This window comes from Dermochelys coriacea, chromosome 3, assembly GCF_009764565.3.
Source record: "Dermochelys coriacea isolate rDerCor1 chromosome 3, rDerCor1.pri.v4, whole genome shotgun sequence".
NCBI lineage: Eukaryota > Metazoa > Chordata > Testudines > Dermochelyidae > Dermochelys > Dermochelys coriacea.
The window spans coordinates 151,064,642-151,089,677 of NC_050070.1; the positions used below are offsets into that span (position 1 = coordinate 151,064,642).

The window sequence follows — 25,036 nt, forward strand, 5'->3', positions numbered from 1 at the left end:
TGTCTGGGTTTGTGTCAGCACATGCTTGTTTGAGTAGGCCCTACAAAATGATGGCTATTCTTACTAGCTGTAGTCTACACCTACTCGGTGTGGTGCTGCCCCATCTCGTGTGGCTGGCCACAAACTGAAGTGGATGAGCCTACAACAGCCTTTGCTAATGGAGCTGGGTGTTTTAGCGCAGGGAGTAGACACTCAAGTTTAGATTCAGAGATCCTTGGTTCAGCCGCTGCTGCCGACGACGCAGGCAGGGCATGGCACTGCAGAGCCAAAGTTAGGCGTTGTGGGCAGAGAAAAATGTGAAGAACCCTAGGGGTTGATAAAGCAAATAACCTGGGCCTCCTTTACAGTATCCCCTAGAATCATGTCATGTGTGGTCCCAGGCCAGCTGTCTCTAAAGAGTCTCTGCAGCCTATGCTGAGTGCATCCCTTCTCAGTGTGCAGTGTTTGCTGTGCTGATCTGTCTGCCTCCTCTTTCTGCCTGCAGCATCTGCTACTTCAGCCGTCTCTTCTGGGAGTGGGGGGAAGGCGTCAAAGTGCACGACTCCCAGAAAAGGCAAGATCCGGAGAAGCTGTCTAAGGAGGAAGTCCTGTCCTTTATCCAGGCGCACTACCCCTGATCCCCCAGCTTGGAATCTTGGGGGACTGCCTGGAGTGGGGAGACTGAGACAGGAGAAGGGAGTCTTTCATCCAGGAGCTGCAGCCTTCTGTGGAGGAGAAATGATTCCTGGGGGGTGGGGGGTGGGGTTTGATGCTCAGAAGAAGTGGAACAAAGCTCCAGCCTGTGAGTAGCAGTGTATATAAATATCTGGCCCAGGCAGCACAGCTGTGGGTGCCTTGGAGGTGGGATGCCTGGAGCCGAAGTCCGATGCTCTTCTGTACTATCCCACTGCACTCCTGGGGATGAGGGGCTGGCAGCTTTCCCCCCTAGTGCTCAAACTACAGCCAGGCGTCTGCTCTCTGGGTTCCCCTCCTGCATGTGCCGGAGCAATTAGGAGGCTGCGTATGGTTCCCTGGAAGCAGCAAGAGGAAAGGAGGATGGTTACAGGACTGCAAGGAGGAATGAGCTGGGGGAAGAGTGCATTTAAATGGCCTTGCAGTGCTCCCAGCAGCCACCTCTGTCTCCTTTGCCTCCAGCTGATGGGCCTTTGCTGAACACTGGGTGACTCATTGGGAAATGCAGGCTCTTGGTCACTTTTTGCTAGTGGCTCCAGCACTTCCACTCCAGAGGCACTTGGCAGATTGTTGGGAGTTCCTGGATGCTAGGATCTCAGTGGAAGGGAGTCAGTCCTCGTGGCAGGAGGTCACTAACTCCAAGCCAGTAACCTAGGTGTGAGCTCATGAATCTGCCCTAGGACAATGGTGAGATGTTTTGCCTTTTTTAAAACCATCCTCAGTTTCCCTTTAACAATGGCCCTCCCTCTTGTTCAGGGATGAAAGCAAAGGGGGAAGGCTGCAGGCCTTTGGGTGTTCGAGTTTTTCACAGGAGATTGTGGAAGTCCTTGTCCTGTCATGTGGGAAGGAGACCTTGACTCTGACCTTGCTAGTTAGTCAAAAGAAATCCAATCCCACAACCAGGCCCGCTGTAGGGGAAACCCACCTTTCCTGGTTAAAACAGGCTTTAAACACCCTCCTCCCTGTGTCTGGTCCAGAGCTGGAGCCATGTCTATAGCAAAGGCACAAACCTGGGACTCTCTAGCATGGCAAGCTGGACATTGGTGTTTCAGCAGATCGCAGTCAGAAGTCATGACTCATTTCTGTGCTGGGCCCTCTACACATCATGTACACAAAGCCCCCACAAAGAGCAGGGCTGCCCTCATTGCCTGTTTTAACTTCATGCTGGGCTTCAGAAACGCTTCTGGCCTGGTCTCCCACTGGATCAGAAGTTAATAGGCAGTTGGCTGCTCTGGTCCATGCAGCAAAGTCACTTATTTTTTCTTACACAGGTTGGCAATAAGGGAAAAGCTGACTGGGGGGTTACCTGGACTGTGCCTTAAAGAAAGCTGTGGGTCTCCTGGAAACTAGAGGCATCCTTTCAGATTCTCGTCCCCCCTCCATCCTCCCCATGCCAATGCAGGATGTGAGTGGGTCTGTATCATAGGACGTGGAGAGTTCAGCTCTGGCAGAAGTATAAGTGGGTGGGTGAGATTCATCTCGCAACCAGGCAGCGCAAGGACTGGGCATCACTTAAGATGTGTGAGCCTCATAGGGCTCAAGTGATGCACAGGGTGACTTTCACCCTGAGCTCATAGGCCTTGCATGCAGCCTTCCATGTCTGCATGATCAGTTGGTGGCCAGGCATCTGTTTGTTAATCCCCCAATTGCTTGGTGTGAATGAGTTTAACCATTGGTGGTTTCTTTGCTGTGCCTTGTAATGTGGATCCGCACGTTCAGGCTTGATGGCTGCAGAACGGGGATTGTCACAGCTTGCCTAGCCTTGGGCTAATGCTGTCCTTGGACCGTCATTGCATGGGGAGACTATGCTCTCGACTTTGGAGGATGGTGGGAGCCCATGTTGTACTTGGGTATCCCCCTATTGAGCCCAGAAGAGCCCTTCTATCCTGGCGTATTTAGAATACTGCCTCCTGCAAGCTCAGGGTGAGTGGCCTTTCCAGAAAGGTGGCTGAGGAAGTGTCAGACCTACTTTCCCTGTGCCCTGTAGCAGCCAAGGGGAAGGTTTGCCAATCCATCCAAGAGCAGGATGTGGCTCTGACTCAAATCCCTTAGCAGAATTTAGTCCCAGGTGCTCCAAAGCCTTGGCAGAATGTGGCACCTGGCCTAAGAGCAGCCCTTCTCCTGGAGAGGGCAGCAGCCCCCCCATGCAGCTAATTATTGGCTACTTTATATTTATTGAAGGCCCCTCCATGAGGAGCAATGGGGAAGATGGTGCCTCCAGTAGCTTCGCTTTGGAGCCTTCACACTGTCAGCTTTTAAAACCATGTATTTAAGTGTTGGTGCTTCTGCTGATTTCCCCGACCCCCCAAGGCAGCCGTGATGCCAGCAAGAAGCCAACAGGCCACCTTGGAGCCTGTTCCTTTTCCTGTGGTCCTTAACTGTGTCTTCTGCAGCCTCAAGAGTGTGTCCCCCACTAAGGGCCTTAGCCCCTCCCTGTTTGTGGGGATGGAGATGTCCCGCAGGGAATACACCCTGGATAATCTAGGCCTCCATTAGCCTTTACCTGGTACTGAAAACCCAGGGTGCAGAAGAAACCCAATTGCTTGCAGGCGGTTTGAGAGATGCTGCCTGCTTTCCCCATTGCCCCAATTTCCTTTGCTTTTAGTGGATTGTATTTTTTACAAGGAGATGTATTTTTTGGATGCACTGAACCACACCTCCCACTCTCTTGTGGGAGGGCAGCACCAGCACCTCACTACTGCTTCCCTGCTGCAGGGAAAAGGTTTTATCCCTCTTCCCTCTCTGGCTCAAGACTCTCCTATCCCCATTGCTCCTCCGGGCTCGGGAACCCGTGGCTTGCTTTGAAATGCCCTAAAGGATCTGATTGGAGTTGAAAGGCCAAGAACCCAGAGGACAAAGCCCTGTTCGTACCCTGCTTTGTGTGCGTCAGAGCTGCTCAGCCCTAGTGTGGGGGGAGTGGAAGGGGGTTCAGTCTGATCATGTGGGGCAGGGAATGCCTTAGTATCAAAAGGATGGTAGAAAACTTGGCCTAGGGCTAGGGGCTGACCCAAGTTGCGCTCTCCCACTGGCTCCAGGGGGAGGAGGAGGAATGTCTTGCTGAAGGGAATGTTTACGTCTGTTGATTGCACAATGTATTGTATTAAGCTGTGTATCATTTTGTGTTGATTTCTCTGCTTTCACTGTCTGTGTATTACCAGTACAGCTCTTTAGTTCACAAAGGTGTTGATGCTCTTTGGTCTGTGTTTCCTAAAACCATGGGGAACACACAACTTGGGGGGGCCTGTGCATGGCCCAGGGACTCCTTGTGCGCCATCCCTTGTATCCCACAATTTACCTGTGCACCACCCTCCCATACCCCTCTATTTCAGGGACTTGCTGTAACCCACCCCTTATTACCCCCATGCCAAGTGCTCTGTGTGCCCCCTCCTCTTTCAGAGCGGGAGTGTTTTTAAACCATATTGGGAGACTGGGCAGAGCTAAACTGAGGGGTGTTGTTATACTGGGATGTGTTAATAGCTGCCATCAACCAATTCTTTGCTCTATAAACAGTTACATGTGGTTGAAGCTGATAGTTCTGCTAACCAGATGCCAGAGGCTCAGTGTAGCCCCATTTGTTTGTTCTGATTTTCAGCAAAATCATTAGGATTCTGGCCACTGATGACTAGAATATTCCCTGCCATGTTGGAACGGATGGGTGGTGCATTCTGAAGTCATGCTGTTACAGCCAGGCCAACACAGCCTTGAGTGAAGGGCCTCGTACTAGCCATCTGGTTGCTGACTGGTGAGATTTCCAGCTGCAGGAAGTGCACAGGCAGGGGAAGGCTACAGGCAGATGCATTTGCTCTTTTATATGTTCAAAGGACTTTTTTTTAAAAAACAATACAGCTTCAGCCCTGAGTTGAGAGCGCCCCTGCCATTAAGCCAATGAGTTTTGATCCTTGGTGTCCCAGAACTATCCCTCTGAGATGGCAGTTCCCTTTGCTGGGCCCTGCCTCGGGGGGCTGTACATAGACAGACACCAACACCCAGGGTTTAGGAACTGCTATTGTCTTCCTGCCCTCTTAGTTCATTTGGCTGAGCAGCAGGTAAACACCACCTCAAAGACCCCATTTTCAGGTAGTGACTCCTTTGGCTCCCTACAGGTTAGGGGGAAGATATTTGAAAAGTGTCCCTGTAACTGGCACTACTACACATAGGGATTTTTGGCAATCACAGGAGAGGGGCACAATGACTGAATGCCCCTTTGAGCGCTAGAGATTGGTCCCTTCAGCTCAGGGTTGAGGTACAGTAAGAGGGAAGCTTTCCCAGGTTCTGACTGGGCTGAGCAGTGATGATTTCAAGCTCCAAAACCTTGTGAGCAGCAAGGAACAGAGCCCACTAGGAAAAGGGGAACTTGGGTCATTCATCCCCCTGAAATTAATTTGCATTCTCTGTTCCATGGGCCCCCTAGGACAGTGTGTGGAGAAGACGGCTCCAGCTGAACTTGTCTGCTCTCCAAACCCACTTGTTCTGTGTCTGTAGCTTCCCTTTGCCTTCAAGATCCTCAGCTGCCAGAGATAAGGCTGTCCAGAATGTGAAGACTGCAGGTGACTAACGATCTGAAAAGCTGACCAGCCCCTTGGGTGGGAGGCATATCGGTTGAAGGAAGAGGTCTTTGCAGTGGAGCCCTGTGGTCAGTAGTGAGAACCATGATTACATTGTCCAGCAGGTGTAAACAACAATAATCAACAGTACTATGGCCATTGCAATGGCTGCATTCTTGCGATTTTCCTTACGGAGCACTTTCAGTTCTTTCTCTGGAAAACAAAACCAGTATATAAGATGCCGCTTCCCCTCCTGCATCACAGCTGCCACCTATTGCTCCAAGGAACAGCAAACCCCCTTTCCTTCACTCATGGAGGGAAACTCCTTGCTGGGATCAGCTTCAGCCGACTGCAGCGACCTGCCAGGTGATTTGCTCTAGTCTAGTTCCTTGTAAACATGCAGAGCTCTGCTACTCAAACTGCCCCTCATTGTGCACAAGATCAGAAAAAGGCCTCCTGCCCAGTTCAGTAGTGTCTGAAAGGTATCCGCTAATAGCTGTTTGGCCTCAATCCAATTCCTACTGCTGGCTAGGTAGCCTCATTGTACAAATCACCCCTTGTTGAAGGCCAAGGCCTGAATGGGCCATGGAGATAGAATGCCTCCCTCATTTTCTGGAGAATGGTGTGGGAGGGTGGTTATAAAGACAGCTGCCACTGCCAGTGCTGTACCTGTTCTATCCATGGATCTCTGCAGGACACTGTCTAGCACCTATCACCAGCCACTAACTAACTTCACATGGGTAATAAAACCAACACCACCTCTTTGTGTCACTGCCCCAGCTGGGCTCCTGACTTCCCTGTGACCATCTGAAGCAGGACCTGGGCCACAACTCCGTACACATCTCAAGCTCTGGGCAGCCGCACATACAGTCAGCTGCTCTAATAGGTGTCTTTTGCTGTCTCCTACAAAATACGCATTGTTGCCTGTGCAGAAGCAGTTAATGATCTTTACATTGCATCACCTTTTAACAGTTCCTTGGCACTTCACTAGTACAGATCCATCCCTCCCTGCTCGACACTGCTGATTCCAGGCGGATAACCCCTGTGGGCTGGGAAGGGAGTTTGGCAGTGCAAGATAGATAGGCAGCACACAGGGTAGTTCAGAGCCTAGTGCACTTGTCTGAAGGAGCATTTGTATTCTGATCAACACTAATTTTATGCCACGCAGCCTGAGATCTCAACATGCTTTGTGAAGATGGGTGGGGACTGCGGGGCAGGGACAGTAGGTGGCTGCCAAGAGCACACAGCATGTCAGCAGCAGAGCACAGAACCCAGGAATCCTAAATACTGATTATCTGCTTTACTAGATCCAATTTCTATCTAGGCCAGTCTTGTCCTCTCCCCTGCAGGATTTTTCTGGAAGCAGCTGTAAGCTATTAGCATTTGACAGGCAAGCCCCTACCCTGTGATGGGTTCCTAGAGCAGCATTGCAGCTCTTTGCAGGGGTGTTTAGTGTGGCACTGGGTCTGCTGCATACACCTTGCTGAACAGCCACAGGGAATCCAGTCTATTCAGGGACCAGTGTGCTGCTAGCTGACTTCACAAGGGGAGGTTAAACTTACTTGTTAAGGGGCTCATTGGTGATGCTGTTTGTTCTGAGTGCAGCAGCAGGTCTGTCTGAATCTGCTTTACCCACATGAGCCCCCTGCAATCTTACTTTAACAACGAGTAATGAGCTCTACCCTATGGCTAAGTCCTAATTCTCAACTCCCACTTGCTCAGCACACTGCGTCCCCTCCAATTGCCCTTGGCTTGGTGACAACTTGTGGATCTAGAGCTCTCACAGATGTGTCCTGAAGAAAGGGGACGGGCTAATCTAGAAAAGGGTTTGCCTATTAGTTCCACAATATCCCAGCTGCTGCCAGCATCCCCCACCCTGCTCAAAGTGGGTGATAGGCCAATCCTTGCTGCTGCCTGGGCTGAAGACAGAGCTTGGTCTCTTCCTTCCTTCGACAGGTTGTAAACCTTACCTTGGGCTTTGCTGAGCCCAGCCTAGTTATTCAGACGGAGGCTGCAGAGTGGGGAGAGGAGGAGGCATCAAAACTCAAGGCCCCCTTGTGCGGGGTACAGTACTCAGCACAAGACACACGGCAGCTTTCTATGCAGCTTCCCTGTCTGCATGGCTGACACCTGCCTGTGCGCTGGGGACTGCACAGATAAGCTGTTGTGTCAATGCGGGAACTCTGCCAGGAGCTCCCTCACTCTGGGACAACCCCACACGTTCACTCGCTTCAAGGAGTCTGGATCGACATGACGGACAAACCTGTTGAGGATCAATCTCAGTGATGCAGCAGTGGAGCCTCAGCAATCATCTACTGATGCCTCTGCCCCAGGGAGGAACTAGGAACGGTGGGCGCTGACTAACGCAACCACAGCACCTCTGCTCAGCAATTCCAACATCCCTGCACAGGGTGCTACAGGCAGAGCCTGACGCTGCAAGGGAATAAGTGTCCCCATTTACCATTGATGTCAAGGAGCAGGGAGGGCATACTGCCCCCTTTCAGGATCAGGTCCTCAGGTAAGGCTCACATGAATCTAACTAAGCCTTGTGTCAGAACCTGATGAGGGGAAAAGTTTAAGAGTTGAGTGTGGCTACAAAAAACCTCAATTTTGCCAGCAGGGGGCAGCCTAATGCCACACAGTTCCTGGGCAGTACACCCAGAAGAGAGAATGAGGAAAACACACTTCCTGGCTGGAGATTCGCAAAAAGAAAAGGAGGACTTGTGGCACCTTAGAGACTAACAAATTTATTAGAGCATAAGCTTTCGTGAGCTACAGCTCACTTCATCGGATGCATTTGGTGGAAAAAACAATGCATCCGATGAAGTGAGCTGTAGCTCACGAAAGCTTATGCTCTAATAAATTTGTTAGTCTCTAAGGTGCCACAAGTACTCTTTCTTTTTGCGAATACAAACTAACATGGCTGCTACTCTGAAACCTGGCTGGAGATTGGAATAGAAAGTGCAGGGACCTGCACCATACAAAGCAGGCGAGTGGGGGGGAAGGGGTCCAGCAGCTGACCCATGGTGCATAGCTAGAGTACTTGAGAGGGACTCTGGCTACACCACATTCACGAGTCCATTGGGGGGATGGGTATAGGATGGGGAGGGCAGGATGCTCAGCCTTCCCCGAGCTGGCTCTGGCCTTGAGGAACTCCAGCTGCATCAGTGCAGACTGATGTGCTCTCCAGGGACAGCCTGGGGCCTGAGCTGCTAGAGACGAGGCAGACACTCATGTGAGTAGAAGCCTCCCGGATGGTTTTCTACTGTGCATTTGGATGAGGTTTCAGGTGCACTGAATTTTATTTTTTGAACCTCTGTGGTGACTCTCGGGCTGAGATGGGGGGAGGCCAATTTGCTCAACTGATTCAATTTGCTGGCCAAGACTTTCAAGAGAGATGAGTGCTCTTAGGTCCCCAACTTGAGATGGCCTTAAAGGGGTCTGGTTTCCAGAGGGCAGGTGCACAGCACTTCCTGCAAAGCCAGACCCCTTTAACGGGCCTCAGGCTGGTCCCTGCTATGGGATACCTGAGCAGGCACCTGCTCTCAGATTAAAAGCAGCTGAATAGATCTGCCTCAACTTCTCCCTCAAAGTCTCTTTTTGGCTGAGCCCAAGCTCCAAGGCAAATCAGAGAGTGGGGCAGGAGTTTAAATGGGAAGCTGACCACAGTCTGCACTGCATGCATCCTGCCCAGCTGCTGCTCCCTCTGAGGGGCTAGATTTAAAGATGGCCTTACCATAGGTTTCAGCTTTGGTCAGGAGCAGGCTTCTCTCTCTCTCCAGTGACTTTCTGTAATGAGAAGAGGCAGCCTTGTTACACGCTGGCAGATGCTATTGCTCTGCACAAGCTCATATGCTGTAGGGTGGTGGAAAGCCTCTGCCCCAAAAGAGGAGTTCTGGGCTATACACAAAATGAGACCCTCCACCTTTCTCCTGGGGGAGGGGGGCTGGCAGCTTGTCATCCCCCTACTGCATCGGGGAGGGACCAAAGGGTTAGAAGTCTTCCTCACTGGAGCCTGCTGTGCATGAATGGTAGCTAAGACTCCCGCTTTCAGGGCAGCCTGTTTTAACACTAGGACAGTGCTGCAGGGTTGGCTAAAAATCAACTCCCACCTGGTGTAGGAGAAGTGCCTTTCCAAGTAACTGGGATAGCTGCTCCCTTTGGATCAAGAGGCTCTGATGTCTGCTCCAGGAACAGGCAGGCCTCGTACAGTGGGTGATCACATCCCAGTAGCTCTGGCTGGGCTATTCAGAATGCTCAGGGAAAGCAAGGAAAAGCAGCACCTGGCCCTGGGAATGGGGCATGTGGAGGCTCAGGCCTGTCAAAACACCATCGGACACAAATAAGCTTCTGCACTTTCACAGCTGGTCTCACACACATGAAGCCTCACAGTGCCCCTCTCCCATCATCCCCAAAAGGAGGGAATTGCCTTGGTGCAGAGTCTGGAAGAGAACTCCCTGACTCTGCCCACCAGATCACAGGCCCCATGTTGTTGGCCCCACATTTCAGAGCCAAAAATTGAAAAATTCTTCCCTCCTGCTTCCAAGGCCCCCATTTTGCACAAACTCCCCAATGGCTCAGGCAAAGGAGCTGTGTCTGATTGCAGTAAGAACCAGCTGTATCACACAATTCCGGGTGATTGAAAACCCTGTATCTTCAGCTGCAAAATGATTGATTAATCCACAATTTAAAGGCCTGAAAGCTGCTGCAGCTCTGGGGAATGGGGTGGGGGGTGTAAACAAACACACATCAATAAATTATCCATCTCCCAGCTATAGGGAGGCTCTGTGGCATTGTGTCAGAGGGCTGTTTGTTCCCCCTTAGGGTAAAACAGGCACTTGTATTTCAGCTGGATCCAAACCTTATGGTACAGTTCGTTAAGGGAAGAGAGAAGGGCTATAATAAGGCAGGGTGCATTAATAGCAGGAGAGGAAAAGAAGGACTCTGAAATACACTGGGGAAAAGGAAATGCAGAGTGCAGCCCATGAGGAAATGAGAAGAGACACTAAACAGCCTGATTCCGAAGTAGCTAAGCTGCTGTATCACTGCTTACAAGCCTGCCTGGCTAGAGAAATCAAGGGGAAAGGCTCTCGTGCTTAGGAAGGAAATGAGACGGTTTAAAAAGCATGGCCAAGCTGAACTCATGCAGCTCCGCAGGACTGAATGACACTGAGCCCAGGCAATGAGACACTAAACTTACTATGAATCCAGTCCGGCTTCATTTGGAGGGTATGGAAAGCAAAATTGGCCTATTTTAGGCCATAGACTGAAGCTATGTCTACACTATGAAAAAGACCTATCCCAGTGATTTAGGCTGACCAGGTCAATAGCTTCCCTCATGGGACAAACAGTAAAAAAAAACAAACAAACATAAAAAAACCCCCTGGAGATAGCTAGACATTAGCAGAAGCATGAGCAGCCAAGCTTGGTCACTTCCTTGGCAGAAGACTGACTGGATGTCACAGACTTGGTCACCTCTCCTGACAAATTTGTTCTAAGGACAGGAATCTTATCACATGGATTGGGAACTGGCTGAAAGGCTGAACTCAGGGTAACAATAAGTGGCAATACATTGAATTTGAGGGCAGGGGAGATAGTCAGATAATCAGTGGGTCACTGTAAGGTTGGGGCTTCTGGTCACATCATTAACAGAGAGAGACTGACTAACTTGAGGGAGGGCATAGAAGGTGCTGGGTGATGTGACATACAAGGAAGAGTTCAACTCAGGACAAAAAGAGTTTTAAGAGATAAGGACTGAAAAAGTGGGGAGAGAGGAGACAGACAACTCTGAGAAAGGAGAGAAATTGAGCATAACAACGTATGGGGGAAAACTAGGAGTTATGGGGAGAAACCAAGCCCCAAGGAACATTTAGGCTGAATAGAAGAACTTAATGGCAAGTCTGAAAGAGTTTCTCAAGGGAAGTGGTAAAAGCACATTGCTTGGGACACCTAGAACTGAGCCGAGCTCTGGAGTATAGATTAGATGGAACAATGGGCTGACAGGATCTAGTTGGCGGGTTGCTCTCTTCCTGTGCCTAGACTTGATGGCTCAGCTTCCCTGTTAGGAGGGGAGCAATAGGCTGCTAACAAATGGAAGAAACAGGTCTCAGCAGGGACATGGCTGAGGCTGGCTGATCACATTCAGGGAAAGGCTCTGCCGATAGCACTACTAGGGTTAGCGGGACCAAATTACAGCAAGGTTCCATTCGGGAGTGGAAATGGAAACCAACCATCTCACTGCACTGTTGAGAGACATAGTTAGGTTCACTCTAGGCTATCACCAGGATCCCTGTTGCAACCAACTCCCCATGCAAACATGCATGGTGGATGGAGTCAAAATTCAGTCCCCTTGGGATTATTCTGACTGGATTCCACCTAGCATTTGGCTTCGGGTGCCTAGAATATTCAGCACACACTAGTTACTGCACCTCTGAGCTCAGGTGGGCCGGGCAAGATCAGTTGCATGCTGCTACCCAGAACATCTGTCCAGCTCACACAGCTGTTTCCTATCAGTGCTGGGGTCCAAATTCTGGAAACTGAAGCTATGTCTACACTATGAAATTAGGTTGAATTTATAGAAGTTGATTTTTAGGAAGCAATTTTACACAGTCGATTGTGTGTGTCCCCACTAAGCGCATTAAGTTGGCAGAGTGCCTCCACAATGCCGTGACTAGCATCGACTTTCGGAGCGTTGCACTGTGGATAGCTATCCCACAGTTCCTGCAGTCTCTGCTGCCCATTGGAATTCTGGGTTGAGCTCCCAATGCCTGATGGGGAAAAAACATTGTCGCAGGTGATTTTGGGTACATGTCGTTAGTCGCCCCTCACTCCACGAAAGCAGACAATAGTTTCACGCCTTTTTTCCGTGCAGACGCCATACTGCTGTCAGCAGACGGTGCAGTAGGACTGCTAACCACCGTCATCCACCACTTCCACGCTCTCCTGGTGCCATGAATCCACCTCGCAGGTCCTCTCGTCATTCTGTATAAATATCTATTCTCGTGGCATTCGTCGTCATCCACCGCTTCTGCTGCAACTCTGCTCTCCTGCAGACGACATACCACGGCAAGCATGGAGCCCGCTTAGATCACCACTGCTGTTATCAGCATTGTAAACACCTCATGCATTATCCTGCAGCATGTGCAGAACTTGCAAAAGCAGGTGAGGAGGCGACAACAGCGTGATCACGAAAATGATGAGGACATGGACACAGACTTCTCTCAAAGTACAGGCCCTGGCAATGTGGGCATCACAGTGATAACGGGGCAGTTTCATGCCATGGAAAGCCGATTCTGGGCCTGGGAAACAAGCACAGACTGGTGGGACCACATAGGGGTGCAGGTCTGGGATGATTCCCAGTGGCTGCAAAACTTTCGTATGCCTAAGGGCACTTTCATGGAACTTTGACTTGCTTTCCCCTGCCCTGAAGCGCAAGAATACCAAGATGAGAGCAGCTCTCACAGTTCACAAGCGAGTGGCGATAGCGCTCTGGAAGCTTGCAAAGCCAGACAGCTACCTGTCAGTCGGGAATCAATTTGGAGTGGGCAAATCTACTGTGGGGGCTGCTGTGATCCAAGTAGCCAACGCAATCACTAAGCTGCTACTATCAAGGGTAGTGACTCTGGGAAATGTGCACTCATAGTGGATGGCTTTGCTGCAATGGGATTCCCTAACTGTGGTGGGGTGATAGACAGAATGCATATCCCTGTCTTGGGACCGGACCACCTTGGCAGCCAGTATGTAAACCGCAAGGGGTACTTCTCAATGGTGCTGCAAGCACTGGTGGATCACACGGGATGTTTCACTGACATCAATGTGGGATGGTTGGGAAAGGTGCATGACACTCGCATCTTCAGGAACTCTGGTCTGTTTGAACAACTGCAGGAAGGGACTTACTTCTCAGACCAGAAAATTACCGTTGGGGATGTTGAAATGCCTATAGTTATCCTTGGGGACCCAGCCTACCCCTTGCTCCCATGGCTCATGAAGCCATACACAGGCACACTGGACAGTAGTAAGGAGCAGTTCAACTATAGGCTGAGCAAGTGCAGAATGGTGGTAGAATGTGCATTTGGACATTTAAAAGCTCGCTGGCACAGTTTACCGACTAGGTTAGACCTCAGCGAAACCAACATTCCCATTGTTATTGCTGTTTGCTCCACAATATCTGAGAGAGTAAGGGGGAGATATTTATGGCAGGGTAGGAGGTTGAGGCAAATTGCCTGGCAGCCGATTATGCGCAGCCAGACACCAGGGCGATCAGAAGAGCACAGCTGGGCACTCTGTGCATCAGAGAAGCTTTGAAAACCAGTTTCATGACTGGCCAGGCTACGGTGTGACAGTTCTGTTTGTTTCTCCTTGATGAAAACCCAGCCCCCTTGGTTGACTCTACTTCCCTGTAAGCCAACCGACCTCCCCCCTTCAGTCTCTGCTTTCAGAGGCAATAAAGTCATTATCGTTTCAAAATCATGCATTATTTATTAATTCATCACACAAATACGGGGAAACCTCGCAAGGTAGCCTGGGAGGGGTGGGTGAGGAGGGAAGGACAAGGCCACACTACAGTTCAAAATTTATTGAATGTCAGCCTTCTGTTGCTTGGGCGATCCTCTGGGGTGGAGTGGCTGGGTGCCCGTAGCCTCTCCTCCGCATTCTTGGGCGTCTGGGTGAGGAGGCTATGGAACTTGGGGAGGAGGGCAGGTGGTTATACAGAGGCTACAGCGGCGGTCTGTGCTCCTGCTGCCTTTCCTGCAGCTCCACCAGACGCCTGAGCATGTCAGTTTGCTCCCCCATTAGGCTCAGCATTGCATCCTGCCTCCTCCTCCCTCCTCTCATCGCATTCATTTAACGCTTTTCTGGACTCTGCCATTGTTTGCCTCCACGCATTCTGCTGAGCTCTTTCAGTGCAGGAGGACTGCATGAGCTCTGAGAATATGTCATCGCGAGTGGATTTTTATCTGCGCTAGCCTCTGGGATGGAGATGATAGGGGGAGCCCACCGCGAGGCTAGTATCAGTGAAGATCCCTCTCAATCAAACACCAACAGCTCAGCATGAACAGGCCTTCCCCCCACCACGTGGCAAAGGCTTTCAGAAGACCTCCGGGAGAGCGTCATGTAGATGTCCCTGGAGGATTCCCGCTCCATCCCCAGACATGTTAACAGACTTTCCTAGTAGCTGTACTGGCTGCAAATGCATCCCAAGTCTTCAGGGCAAATTAATCATTAAACACATTTGCTTTTAAACCCTGTATTATATTTACAAAGGTACACTCACCAGAGGTGCCTTCTCCGGCTTCATGGTCCGGGAGCATGCCTTGGGAGGGTATTGGCTCCAAGGTGATAAACAGTTCCTGGCTGCCGGGGAGAAGGGATTCTCCACTTGCCTGCTGTGCGCTATCCTCAACCTCCTCCTCCTCCCCATCCTCACCCACAAAATCCTCATCCCTGTTCGTGAGACTCCCCCCTTGCAGGTGTCCATGGACAGTGGTGGGGTAATGGTAGGGCCACCCTCCTCCCCCCCAGAATTGCATGCAGCTCATTATAGAAGCAGCATGTATGGGGCCCTGACCTGGAGCAACCATTTGTATCCTTTGTTTTTTGGTAGGCTTGCTTCAGCTCCTTAACTTTCACACGGCACTGCTGTGTGTCCCTGTTGTAGCCTCTGTCCATCATACCCTTGGAGATTTTGGCAAATATACTGGCATTTTGGAATGGAATTCTGCCTGCACGGATTCCTCTCCCCATACAGCGATCGGATCCAGTACCTTCTGTTCAGTCCATGCTGGGGCTCTTTTGCAATTCTGGGACTCCATGGTCACCTGTGCTGATCAGCTCGCCACGCTGGCCAAACAGAAAATGAAATTCAAAAGTTCCCGGGGCTTTTCCTGTTTACCAGGCCAGTGCATCCGAGTTGAGAGTGCTGTCCAGAGCAGTCACAATGGAGCACTCTGGGATAGCTCCCAGAGGCCAATACCATCGAATTGCATCCACACTACACCAAATTCAACCCAGCTAGGTCGATTTTAGCGCTAAACCCCTCGCCGGGGAGGAGTACAGAAATCCATTTTAAGAGTCCTTTAAGTCGACAAAACAGGCTTGGTCATGTGGACGGGTGCAGGATTAAATCGACCTAACGCTGCTAAATTCAACCTAAACTCGTAGTGTAGACCAGGATAAATTGGACTGGGCATTGCTTGGGCTGCATGCACAGAGGGTTTGCAAACAGGGAAGCTGAAGCCAAGCTCAGCACTCTTACCATGTCACCACCCACCTCCCTGGAAGAGAAAGAAAACCAGTTTCTCTCCATTCCTAAACAAGCTACAAATAGGGGGCCCAACCTGGCAAATTCCTGTTCTTCTGGCAAAGAGGTTTTACTGGGTACTACCAACAAAGCTAACGTTCAGTGGTTCGCATGAGCACACAGCCTGCAGCATCACTATCCGGGTTTGAATAGAGGGGAATCACCAGTACCTTCCTTCGGGACTGAGCTCCTCTCTGCGCAGCTTAAGGTCCACCTCCTCCATGCTTTGTCTGCAGAGGGACAACTTCTCCTCCAGGCAATCAATCTGAAACACACAACAGCAGCCACAATCATCACCGGCATCCGATTTCCCTCCACAGCCCAGCAGCTCCAGCCTTCCCAGCTCAGGAGAAGAGGTGGCAGCTCCACTATGGTATCTTGCCACCTCACTCCTAAAAATCAACTGAGCTATATAGATTCATAGATACTAAGATCAGAAGGGACCATTATGATCATCTAGTCTGACCTCCTGCACAACACAGGCCACAGAATCTCACCCACCCACTCCTGCGAAAAACCTATAACCTATGTCTGAGCTACTGAAGTCCTCAAATCATGGTTTAAAGACTTCAAGGAGCAGAGAATCCTCCAGCAAGTGACCCGAGCCCCATGCTACAGAGGAAGGCGAAAAACCCCCAGGGCCTCTTCCAATCTGCCCTGGAGGAAAATTCCTTCCTGACCCCAAATATGGTGATCAGCTAAACCCTGAGCATATGGGCAAGATTCACCAGCCAGATACTACAGAAAATTCTTTCCTGGGTAACTCAGATTCCACTTCATCTAACATCCCATCACAGGCCATTAGGCCTATTTACCATGAATATTTAAAGATCAATTAATTACCAAAATCATATTATCCCATCATACCATCTCCTCCATAAACTTATCGAGTTTAACCTTAAAGCCAGATAGATCTTTTGCCCCCAATGCTTCCCTTGGAAGGTTATTCCAGAACTTCACTCCTCTGATGGTTAGAAATCTTCGTCTATAGGTTTCATGAGGCTCTCCGATCCCCTGGCCTGAGCAGAGTGGGTGGGTAAGTTGGTTGGGACACAGCAATCACAGCAAATGGATATTTATCACTGTAAGAATTCAGTACTGCTCTATCCAACACAGCTGGGGGTGCTAAGTCCTTGGGCTATCAACTCCAGTTGAAACTGGGGTAGTGCTGAAGAGCCCGTAGAGGCCAGTGCCTCTTGTTAAGATCTGATTCTCCTCCATTCATTCTATCCCTCTCCTTTATTTGCCTTGGCTTTGCCCCTTTACCCACGGGCAAAGAAGTGACCTAATGGATGTTTACACAGTGAGGAAGGGGATCAAGTGGGAGAGACTGTTCACCCTGGCAAGAACTTCAGGAACTAGGCCCTGAATTAGTGCTGCAAAGGGGAACAAGCAGTCAGGGATGCTAATGGGAAACAAGATAATTTCGTCTGCAGAAGAGAAGAATGAGGGGGGATTTGATAGCTGCTTTCAACTACCTGAAAGGGGGTTCCAAAGAGGATGGATCTAAACTGTTCTCAGTGGTAGCAGATGACAGAACAAGGAGTAATGGTCTCAAGTTGCAGGGGAGGTGGTTTACGTTGGATATTAGGAAAAAATTTTCACTAGGAGGGTGGTGAATCACTGGAATGGGTTACCTAGGGAGGTGGTGGAATCTCCTTCCTTAGAGGTTTTTAAGGTCAGGCTTGACAAAGCCCTGGCTGGGATGATTTAGTTGATGTTGGTCCTGCTTTGAGCAGGGGGTTGGACTAGACCTCCCGAGTTCCCTTCCAACCCTGATATTCTATGATTCTAAGAGAGCATTAGATGTCACATTCTCCTCATTAAAATCTGTTAGCTCCACGGCTTCCAGCACAGACTAGTTGTAGAAATCCTGAACCACAGATGAACAAACAGGCTCAGCACAGAGATCTCCAATATTTGGTAGAGTAGAACAAGGACAAAATGATCCCCGTTGCCTCTGCCCTACTGAGAGATCGCCATCCTGCACCAAGCATCTGGGTTCAGTCACAGTGCAGCAAGAAGTTACTGCAGCTACTTAAGCTAGTCATCTAATTAGTAGGTTAATTTATTTTCCAAGAAGCTGCCTTTATTCTGGGGTAAGGAGGAAAGGAAAGAGGGAGAAAAAAAATCAAATGGCTGAAGCACAAACAGAAGTGACCAACATGCTTGAGTTCAGGAACAACTCCCTCAGGAATCAATTATACCACAACTGAACAATTCTGGAGGGAATCCTGGCTATTCCAAACCGAGCAATCAGGGCTTTAAGCTTTTCAGAGGGAAACTTCTGCCTTACACGCTTGCAGTCCAGTGGGAGAAATATCAGGGATAATTAGACAAGGTGACATGCAAATCCCACGAAGAACATGACCTTTGACATTAACTAGCTTTGAAATCATTGCAATCATCTTCCACCACACCCTGTGCTGTGCATGAGAAACAGGGCTGAGGAGGGACAAGCAGCCAGAAGAATTGGATCTCACCTGGTGAGATACTTTAGAACCTGCGAGCTGGGGAACCGCAGATTTCTGTGTAAATTAACCTGGTGAAATTAAACCCAGCTGCCTTGGCTTTCGAAGACCACGTCATCTTCCAAGGTAGTGAGAAAGGATGTTACCACCAACCATTACACAGGAAAATCAATGACACTGGTCTCTGATTAACCACTTACAACTCAATCCTGGACTAATTAACAATTCTCTCTCACTCTGCTCAGGGCAAGCACACAAAGGCTCACGCAGAGGGGTGCAGTCGAGCAGACTCAGCATAGGGCAATGAGGGCAGTAACTGAGTGGGCTCATTAGAGGGTGGCAGCAGCAGGGGAGTCTGGTGAAGTCAAGGCAGCACTTGCCCCTTCTACCATGAACCAGCAGTAGAATTTTTCCACTAGCCACAAATTATGATTTGGTGGAGCTGGTGGCCAAAAGCGGCTTCTCTTCTTGCACCATAGGGTCTGCCTGGGACAGGAACACAAGGGCTGGTGTGGGATTTTGTAACCACAGTTCCCACCCCCCAACAATTCCGGCGGGGTGGTACCACGAGACATCCCTTTGGCCCCACACACAATAATTTGGCACCTATAACAGCAAGATTCAAGCCCCCCAGCTTCTTACCAGACTGCAGTTTCCAAGTCAGTAGTAGTAGTATTTGTATTTCCATATCATTTAGGAGCCATGGACCAGGACCTCACTGTACAAACACTGACCCAAAAATGATCCCTGCCCCAAGGGGCTGACAATCTACGTACCAAACTAGAGACAAAAGACTGATACAGAGAGATGGGGGCTTGCTGTCATTGACGAAACACTGTGTGGATCCTCCTGGCAGCAAGAACACCAGCTTCCCCTGAGCCTACACAGCCCACAGCTTGCACTGATCCAGGGAACATGGTCTGGATTTCCGGGGTTGGGGGGAAGTGAGTGGTCATGTTTAACAAGTAACTACATTTATTAGCACTTCGTCAAAGAAACCCCTCCAACAGCTTGTGTCGAGTGGGATGATAAAAGGCACATTTTTAAAATGTGTTACCTAAAGTGTTTTAACTAACTTGTGTTAAGGCATAGTGTAGACAGAACACGTAACACATACCAGCTAACATGTTCACCGTTTATCTTAGTCTAATTAGACAAACCCCATGAAAGAGTAGTCAACTGCTAGCACCAATGCTTAATCAGTCATGGCCAGCGTTTCCTCCCAATATCTCTTCTCCTTCCTGTGCTCTCCGTTCCCCTCTCAAAGCCACCAACTACTGGCTCTTCCTTAAGGATGTCTCTCATTTTGTTTGCCATCTCTCAGTGCATGCTTCATTCACCACTTTCACCATTCAATATGATATAAGTAGAGTTTATTTTGTGCCACTCCCTCACATTTTGACTTTCTACCAACTAAAATCCTCCAGAATCTTAATTATGTTTAAAAAGTTCCAACTATTTTTTTATCATTTCATCAAAACCAAAGTTGGGCTCCTGCAGAAGCAACAAAATCACGTTCCCCAGAGCTGTGCTGACATCTTTGTTGAGGCTGGGGCACAAACAAGTGAAAATAATCTCCACTAGGTACACAGAGAATGGGGAATATTCATGATGGAACAAAATCCCTTCCTCTGGACATTTTGTTTCTTTTCCCTGGTTTTTCTGCCTTGTTAGTGGATATAAGAAGAGACTGGAATCAAGATTCCTAGGTTCTGTTCCTGTCCCTAACACTGATTCCCTGTGTTACCTTGGAGACAGATGACAACACCTGTAAATTGGGGGACTACTACCTACCTTCCTGAGGGTGAGGGGATTGGAAGGTTTAATTGTTTGTAAAGTGCTTAGAGATTGTCAGAGGAATGGCAGTAGAAATGGGCAGAAGGCTCTGTGTATGTGCTATCCTAGTATGGCAGCTCCATTGCCTCATTTGGGGTTTTTGACTCAGGAGCTGGCACTGCGCATGTGTATCTCTCACTGGCTGCATAGTCCACACAGCCTTTTGTTGGCAGCAAAAGAAAAGAAAAAAAATATAGTAAGTGCCAGGGAAGAAATGAAAGCAACCCAGTTGAGAATTACGCCTTGTTCTGAGGGCTGCCAGAGAATCTCCCAAGGGCCCCGTAAACTTTAGAACTTGAGAAACGGTAAAGCTTCCACAAAATCCCCTGGGGCAACTCTCCACAGAGCTTTCCTAGAAACAGCTGTGTGTTTGAACTTGCTGTAGATGGAAAGCATTTGCTCCTACTAACGAATGCATGGAGAGGTGAGCTAGGGTACAACCGTAGACTTATCAGAGGCCCGTATGAAATGAAGCTGCATAGGAGCTGCTCTTGGTCCCGCTTCCTAGTGGGACACAGGATCATCAATATAATTCATACCAACTGGTCTCCTTATTGGTAGCCTCTGCCAAGAAATGAATGGGTCACAGTGACCACACTTCTTCCCCTACTCCCCATGGCCCTTAGAGGGGTCCCCTCCAGGACTGGGCTGATAAGCTTCCCACATGTTGTATACATTATAGCTGTCTGAGCTCTATTTATTCCATAGCCAGACAGAAGACTTCATTTAAGTCAACATCAGCTTCAACTAGTAGCAGTCTCACTTTAAAGTAATAACTGAAGCAGGTGTTTAATAACCAGCACTGAGAGAGCAAGCGGAGCACACACAGCTGCCCTTCACCTGCACAGCCACTGCCCTCCTGCTATCTGATCAATTGCTATGAAAGGAGCTCTGGGGTGAAGGACCAGTAGTTTTGCACATAACAAGCAAGCTGCAGAACATTCTGAAGCCAGCTGAATCCCTTGCTGTGAGAGGTACCACCACGCACAGTAATTTGCATCGAATTCTGGCTTCATACATGTGCCATCTGGAGACCTGTGAAAATACAGAGATTTGGGGCAGATTCAATCCAAATTGGCTTTATGTTCGTTACAAATCTCATTTGTCCAGGCAGTCTTGGGAAGGGAGTCCAAAACCTCTCGCACATGGCAGGAAAGGAAAGAAGCGGCCTTGCTTACAGAGTTGGGTTGGATCCTTTTTTAAAACATTTTGTATTGAATTAATAAAAACATTCTTCCTAGCAGAAAGGCTAAAAGCACTTTTCAAGAACTGACATCTGCCCTCCGCCTTTATGAATCCCCTAATTAAGATACAGGCAAACAGCCATATCACACATACGCCAACATCCAACAGCGTTAGGTAATGAAGTTTTTGTCTCATGACCCTCATAAAACAGATCAAAGCCAAACAAAAGCACTGGGGGAAAAATCACCTCCCAGAAGCAGTCTTGTCCCTTGTCGTCTGCTAGCAGGTTCAAGGCATTTCTCTCCAATTGTTAGTCAGTGGTTCCTGAATCCATTGTTGTAGGCTCGATTATTAATATCAGACCAGCAGAGATTGAATTTGTTTAGGTTCACATGCTAACCTCTTGGTTAATGGACCTATTTCAATTTTCACTATGGTCTTACAATAATTTTACAGTTCAGCAAATCATTTCACCAACAATAGATAGTACATCTAGCAGGTCTGAAAACATTTACCAGACACCTACTAGCCAGAGGCCAATACAACAGAATGCAGACGGAGGATCCACCAACTCAGTCTCTCACTATCAACTCCAAACATTGGGAAGGGAGAGTGCTAGGATTCCTACCAAGGTGCTTTCCCCAGGCCCCTCCTAGGGACTTATTTTTCAGATCACTTTTGGCTTGTAGCTACCTCTCTCTTGGACCTCCACCTTACAGGCTCCTGTTTGTTATTTGGGTGCCCAACTCTATTTCTCCCAACCCAATGGCTACTGAGATGGGAGTGAGGGCATCAACCACCCACCTGTTCGCCATCATGGGGGGGGTCCTCCCTTCCCTATGTAATTAGCTCCTGTATCTACCACAGCCATTCATAACTTTCTGAAGCAGAAGCAGAGTTAAACCACCACCTACTAGATTCTGAACAGTGCCCATGAAACCAGCCAGAGCCTTGCTAATTTCTCCTGCTGTTGGGGCTCAGGGAAGTTCTGAGTAGCAGCATTGTCACTGGGGCTGCCTGTTGGAAGATCCTGAGCTTGTCTAAGTACAGAGGTTGAAACAGTTTAACTAAAGGCATGATGTCAAATGGATTCAACTTTGTGTGAGGACCTGTTACATCCCTTTAAACCAGGCTTATATTGCGGTGGTTTGCATCTGTAATTTATAGATGCAAGCTCAAATATTTCCATTGGCTTAAACCTGGCACGAGCATCCACACACAAAGTTGCATCTGCTTGACATTACACTTTTATTTGAGGCAGTGTGCCTTTGTGTTTAGAGCAGGGCTCAGGAAAAGAGTCTTGCATCAGCTCACATCCATTCCTATTTGGAAGGTTTTCTTCACAAGCATCAAGGCTTAGAAGGTAGTGGTGTTAAATGAAAGTTTAAATGCTGAAGATGAAGGTGCAGCTGAAAGGTGTCCACATATTTCAAACCAAAGACTCCGATCCCACTCCATCTGGCTTTAAGAGACCAAATTCATCCCTTTTTAAAAATTGCCTTTCACAGAATCATTTGTCATTAGAAGGTACACACACTTAGTCCCTTCCCCATCATTGTGGCAGAATTGAGTCAATATCCTAAAGCCACGCTCTGGTAGACAGGTTTCAGGTCTCAGCCTCTAACAGCCCCAGCAAAGGTGGTTCTACACCATCCCAAAGCAGCTTGTTTCATCACCCAAACTCTTTGAAGTTAAAAGATTCCTCATACCCTCCAACATTTAACCAGAATTCTCTGCTGCAACTAAAGCTCCATCACTTCTCAATCTGTGATCAGATGGTATAATCAGGCCATGTCCTCTTTATAATGTGCCTTCATGGAGGTCGAAGCTACCACCATGTCTATTCTTGGCTCTCGTATCTCCAAACCAAACATCCTCAGTACTCTGAACCCTTTCTGCTAGGGCTTACTGTCCAAACCTTTTTTCATTCAGGACTGCTCTCCTCTGAATTCTATCTGTGAAACATGGTGTCCAGAAATAACTGTTGTCTCAAATAAAGGCCTAAATAGGGCTAAAAAGGGCAGAAAAACCACCACATGCAACACTCCTATAAAAAAAAAAAATAGAGCTCAGTAAGACGTTTGCTTTTTTGGTCACAGTGGCACACAAAAAGTGCCATACAAGCCTTTTCAATGATGTTTTTGCCCTACCTGTATTTCTGTTTTGTATATGTTCACTAGATTATGTCTCCACTTCCCATTTCTCTCAGCTGAATCTCATTTGATTGGTTCTGGCCTATTTCTTTAATTCATTAGAAACAGGTTTCAGAGTAGCAACCGTGTTAATCTGTATATGCAAAAAGAAAAGGAGTACTTGTGGCACCTTAGAGATTAACACATTTATTTGAGCATAAACTTTCATGAGCTACAGCTCACAGCATCCGATGAAGTGAGCTGTCGCTCACAAAGCTTATGCTCAAATAAATGTGTTAATCTCTAAGGTGCCACAAGTACTCCTATTCATTAGGAAGGGATTGATTTTTAATCTCACGCCCCAAAACCACTGCCTCCTCCAAGGGAGAGCCCTACCCAAGTCAGAAGGGAGTAAGTTGGAGAGGAGGAACACGACATCAGCAGGACAGAAAAATTCCAAACAGCAGCACCAGCCAGGTCTACGCTTTGCAGGGGAAGAGCAGAAATGGTCCCAGAGGTATGGGATACTCTTGAAGCTACAATCCGCAGGAGAGGCCCCATGGATCTGGGGGGCAGGCTAGCCCATCAATGAAGATCTTTCCCTTACACATACCAATCCACTCCCTGCACCCCCCCACTCGCCCCGGCTCCCAATCCACACCTCGCCCCCCCACTCAGCCCTGCACCCTAGACTAGGCCCCACCTCACCCCTTCCCCACACCTCGCCTCTTCCCCCCAGGCCTCACCTCACCCCCGCCCCTTCCCCCCACTCGCCCCTGCCCCCTAGGCTAGCTCCCACCTCGCCTCACCCCCTATCCCTCACATCACTCCTGCCCCCATGTCGCCTTCTCGCCCCCAGCGCGCACCTCCTGGCCTGTCCCCCCGTGACCCCGCTCCCAACTGTCCCGGGGGAGGAGAGGAAGGCCGGTCACCTCTTGAGCGACGCTCAGCCCCTCTCGCTTCTTAACCATCTCCCTCCGCTTTGCCACAACTGCGCATGCGCACTCTTAACCATCTCCCTCCGCTTTGCCACAACTGCGCATGCGCACGGTCCCTTTCTGGTACGTGCCACGTACGAACCCGCTATCGGGGGCGAGACCTGAACTGCCATCTTTGCGAGGGGCATGCCTTCACGCATGAGGGGCGGTCGCCGCCATCTTTGCGAGGGGCATGCCTTCACGCATGAGGGGCGGTCGCCGCCATCTTTGCGAGGGGCATGCCTTCACGCATGAGGGCGGTCGCCGCCATCTTTGCGAGGGGCATGCCTTCACGCATGAGGGGCGGTCGCCGCCATCTTTGCGAGGGGCATGCCTTCACGCATGAGGGGCGGTCGCCGCCATCTTTGCGAGGGGCATGCCTTCACGCATGAGGGGCGGTCGCCGCCATCTTTGCGAGGGGCATGCCTTCACGCATGAGGGGCGGTCGCCGCCATCTTTGCGAGAAGCATGCCTTCACGCAACTGCCACGGTTGTGCGGGGCAGTCGCCGCCATCTTTGTGAGGGGCACGCCTTAACGCAACTGCCATCTTTGTGAGGGGCACACCTGACTACAGCCGCCATCTTTGTGAAGGGTTCCTATCTAAAGCAGCCACCATCGGAAGGGAGGGGCAGCCTTTCAGGCGCTATGTTTAGGAGGACGCCCCTCTGTTTCTGGCATCAGGGCAGCCGGCCTCTCTTCTCTCTTGGTCTCCCAGTCTGTGCCCATCCCATTGCTCTGCCCCAGAGTACACACAACACTCCCTTTCCCTTGGCTTCTGAGTAGCTCTCTCCCTTCTCACCTGTCCTGGGTAACCTGTAAAAAGAAAAGGAGTACTTGTGGCACCTTAGAGACTAACAAATTTATTAGAGCATAAGCTTTCGTGATGCATCCGATGAAGTGAGCTGTAGCTCACGAAAG

At 49.5% G+C, this 25,036-nt stretch overlaps 2 protein-coding genes across 10 annotated transcripts in view; one reads left to right on the forward strand and one right to left on the reverse strand.

The window, feature by feature from the left end:
- The window catches only part of CMTR1 (cap methyltransferase 1), a 54,811-nt gene extending 50,407 nt beyond the window's left edge, over nt 1-4,404 (forward strand). For 2 of the 3 annotated variants that reach the window (XM_038397326.1, XM_038397327.2), the window contains exon 24: nt 485-3,851. In XM_038397326.1, coding sequence (XP_038253254.1) covers nt 485-617 — 133 coding nt within the window. In that variant the 3' untranslated portion in view covers nt 618-3,851. Of the gene's footprint in view, nt 1-484; nt 3,852-4,238 lie in introns of those variants that run through there. The other variant, XM_043511596.1, reaches the window with a different exon arrangement.
- CCDC167 (coiled-coil domain containing 167) overlaps nt 1-24,293 on the reverse strand; it is a 49,200-nt gene extending 24,907 nt beyond the window's left edge. The window contains exons 1-5 of one of the 7 annotated variants that reach the window (XM_038397334.2): nt 24,174-24,286; nt 24,073-24,131; nt 15,687-15,781; nt 8,953-9,005; nt 4,467-5,429 (exon numbers count right to left, since the gene is read on the reverse strand). In XM_038397334.2, the coding sequence (XP_038253262.2) occupies nt 5,326-5,429; nt 8,953-9,005; nt 15,687-15,781; nt 24,073-24,131; nt 24,174-24,183 (321 nt within the window). In that variant the 5' untranslated portion in view covers nt 24,184-24,286 and the 3' untranslated portion in view covers nt 4,467-5,325. Of the gene's footprint in view, nt 1-4,466; nt 5,430-7,446; nt 7,650-8,952; nt 9,006-15,686; nt 15,782-23,536; nt 23,769-24,006; nt 24,132-24,173 lie in introns of those variants that run through there. The other 6 variants (XM_038397333.2, XM_043511598.1, XM_043511597.1 and 3 more) reach the window with 6 other exon arrangements.
- Between the last annotated feature and the right edge of the window lie 743 nt (nt 24,294-25,036).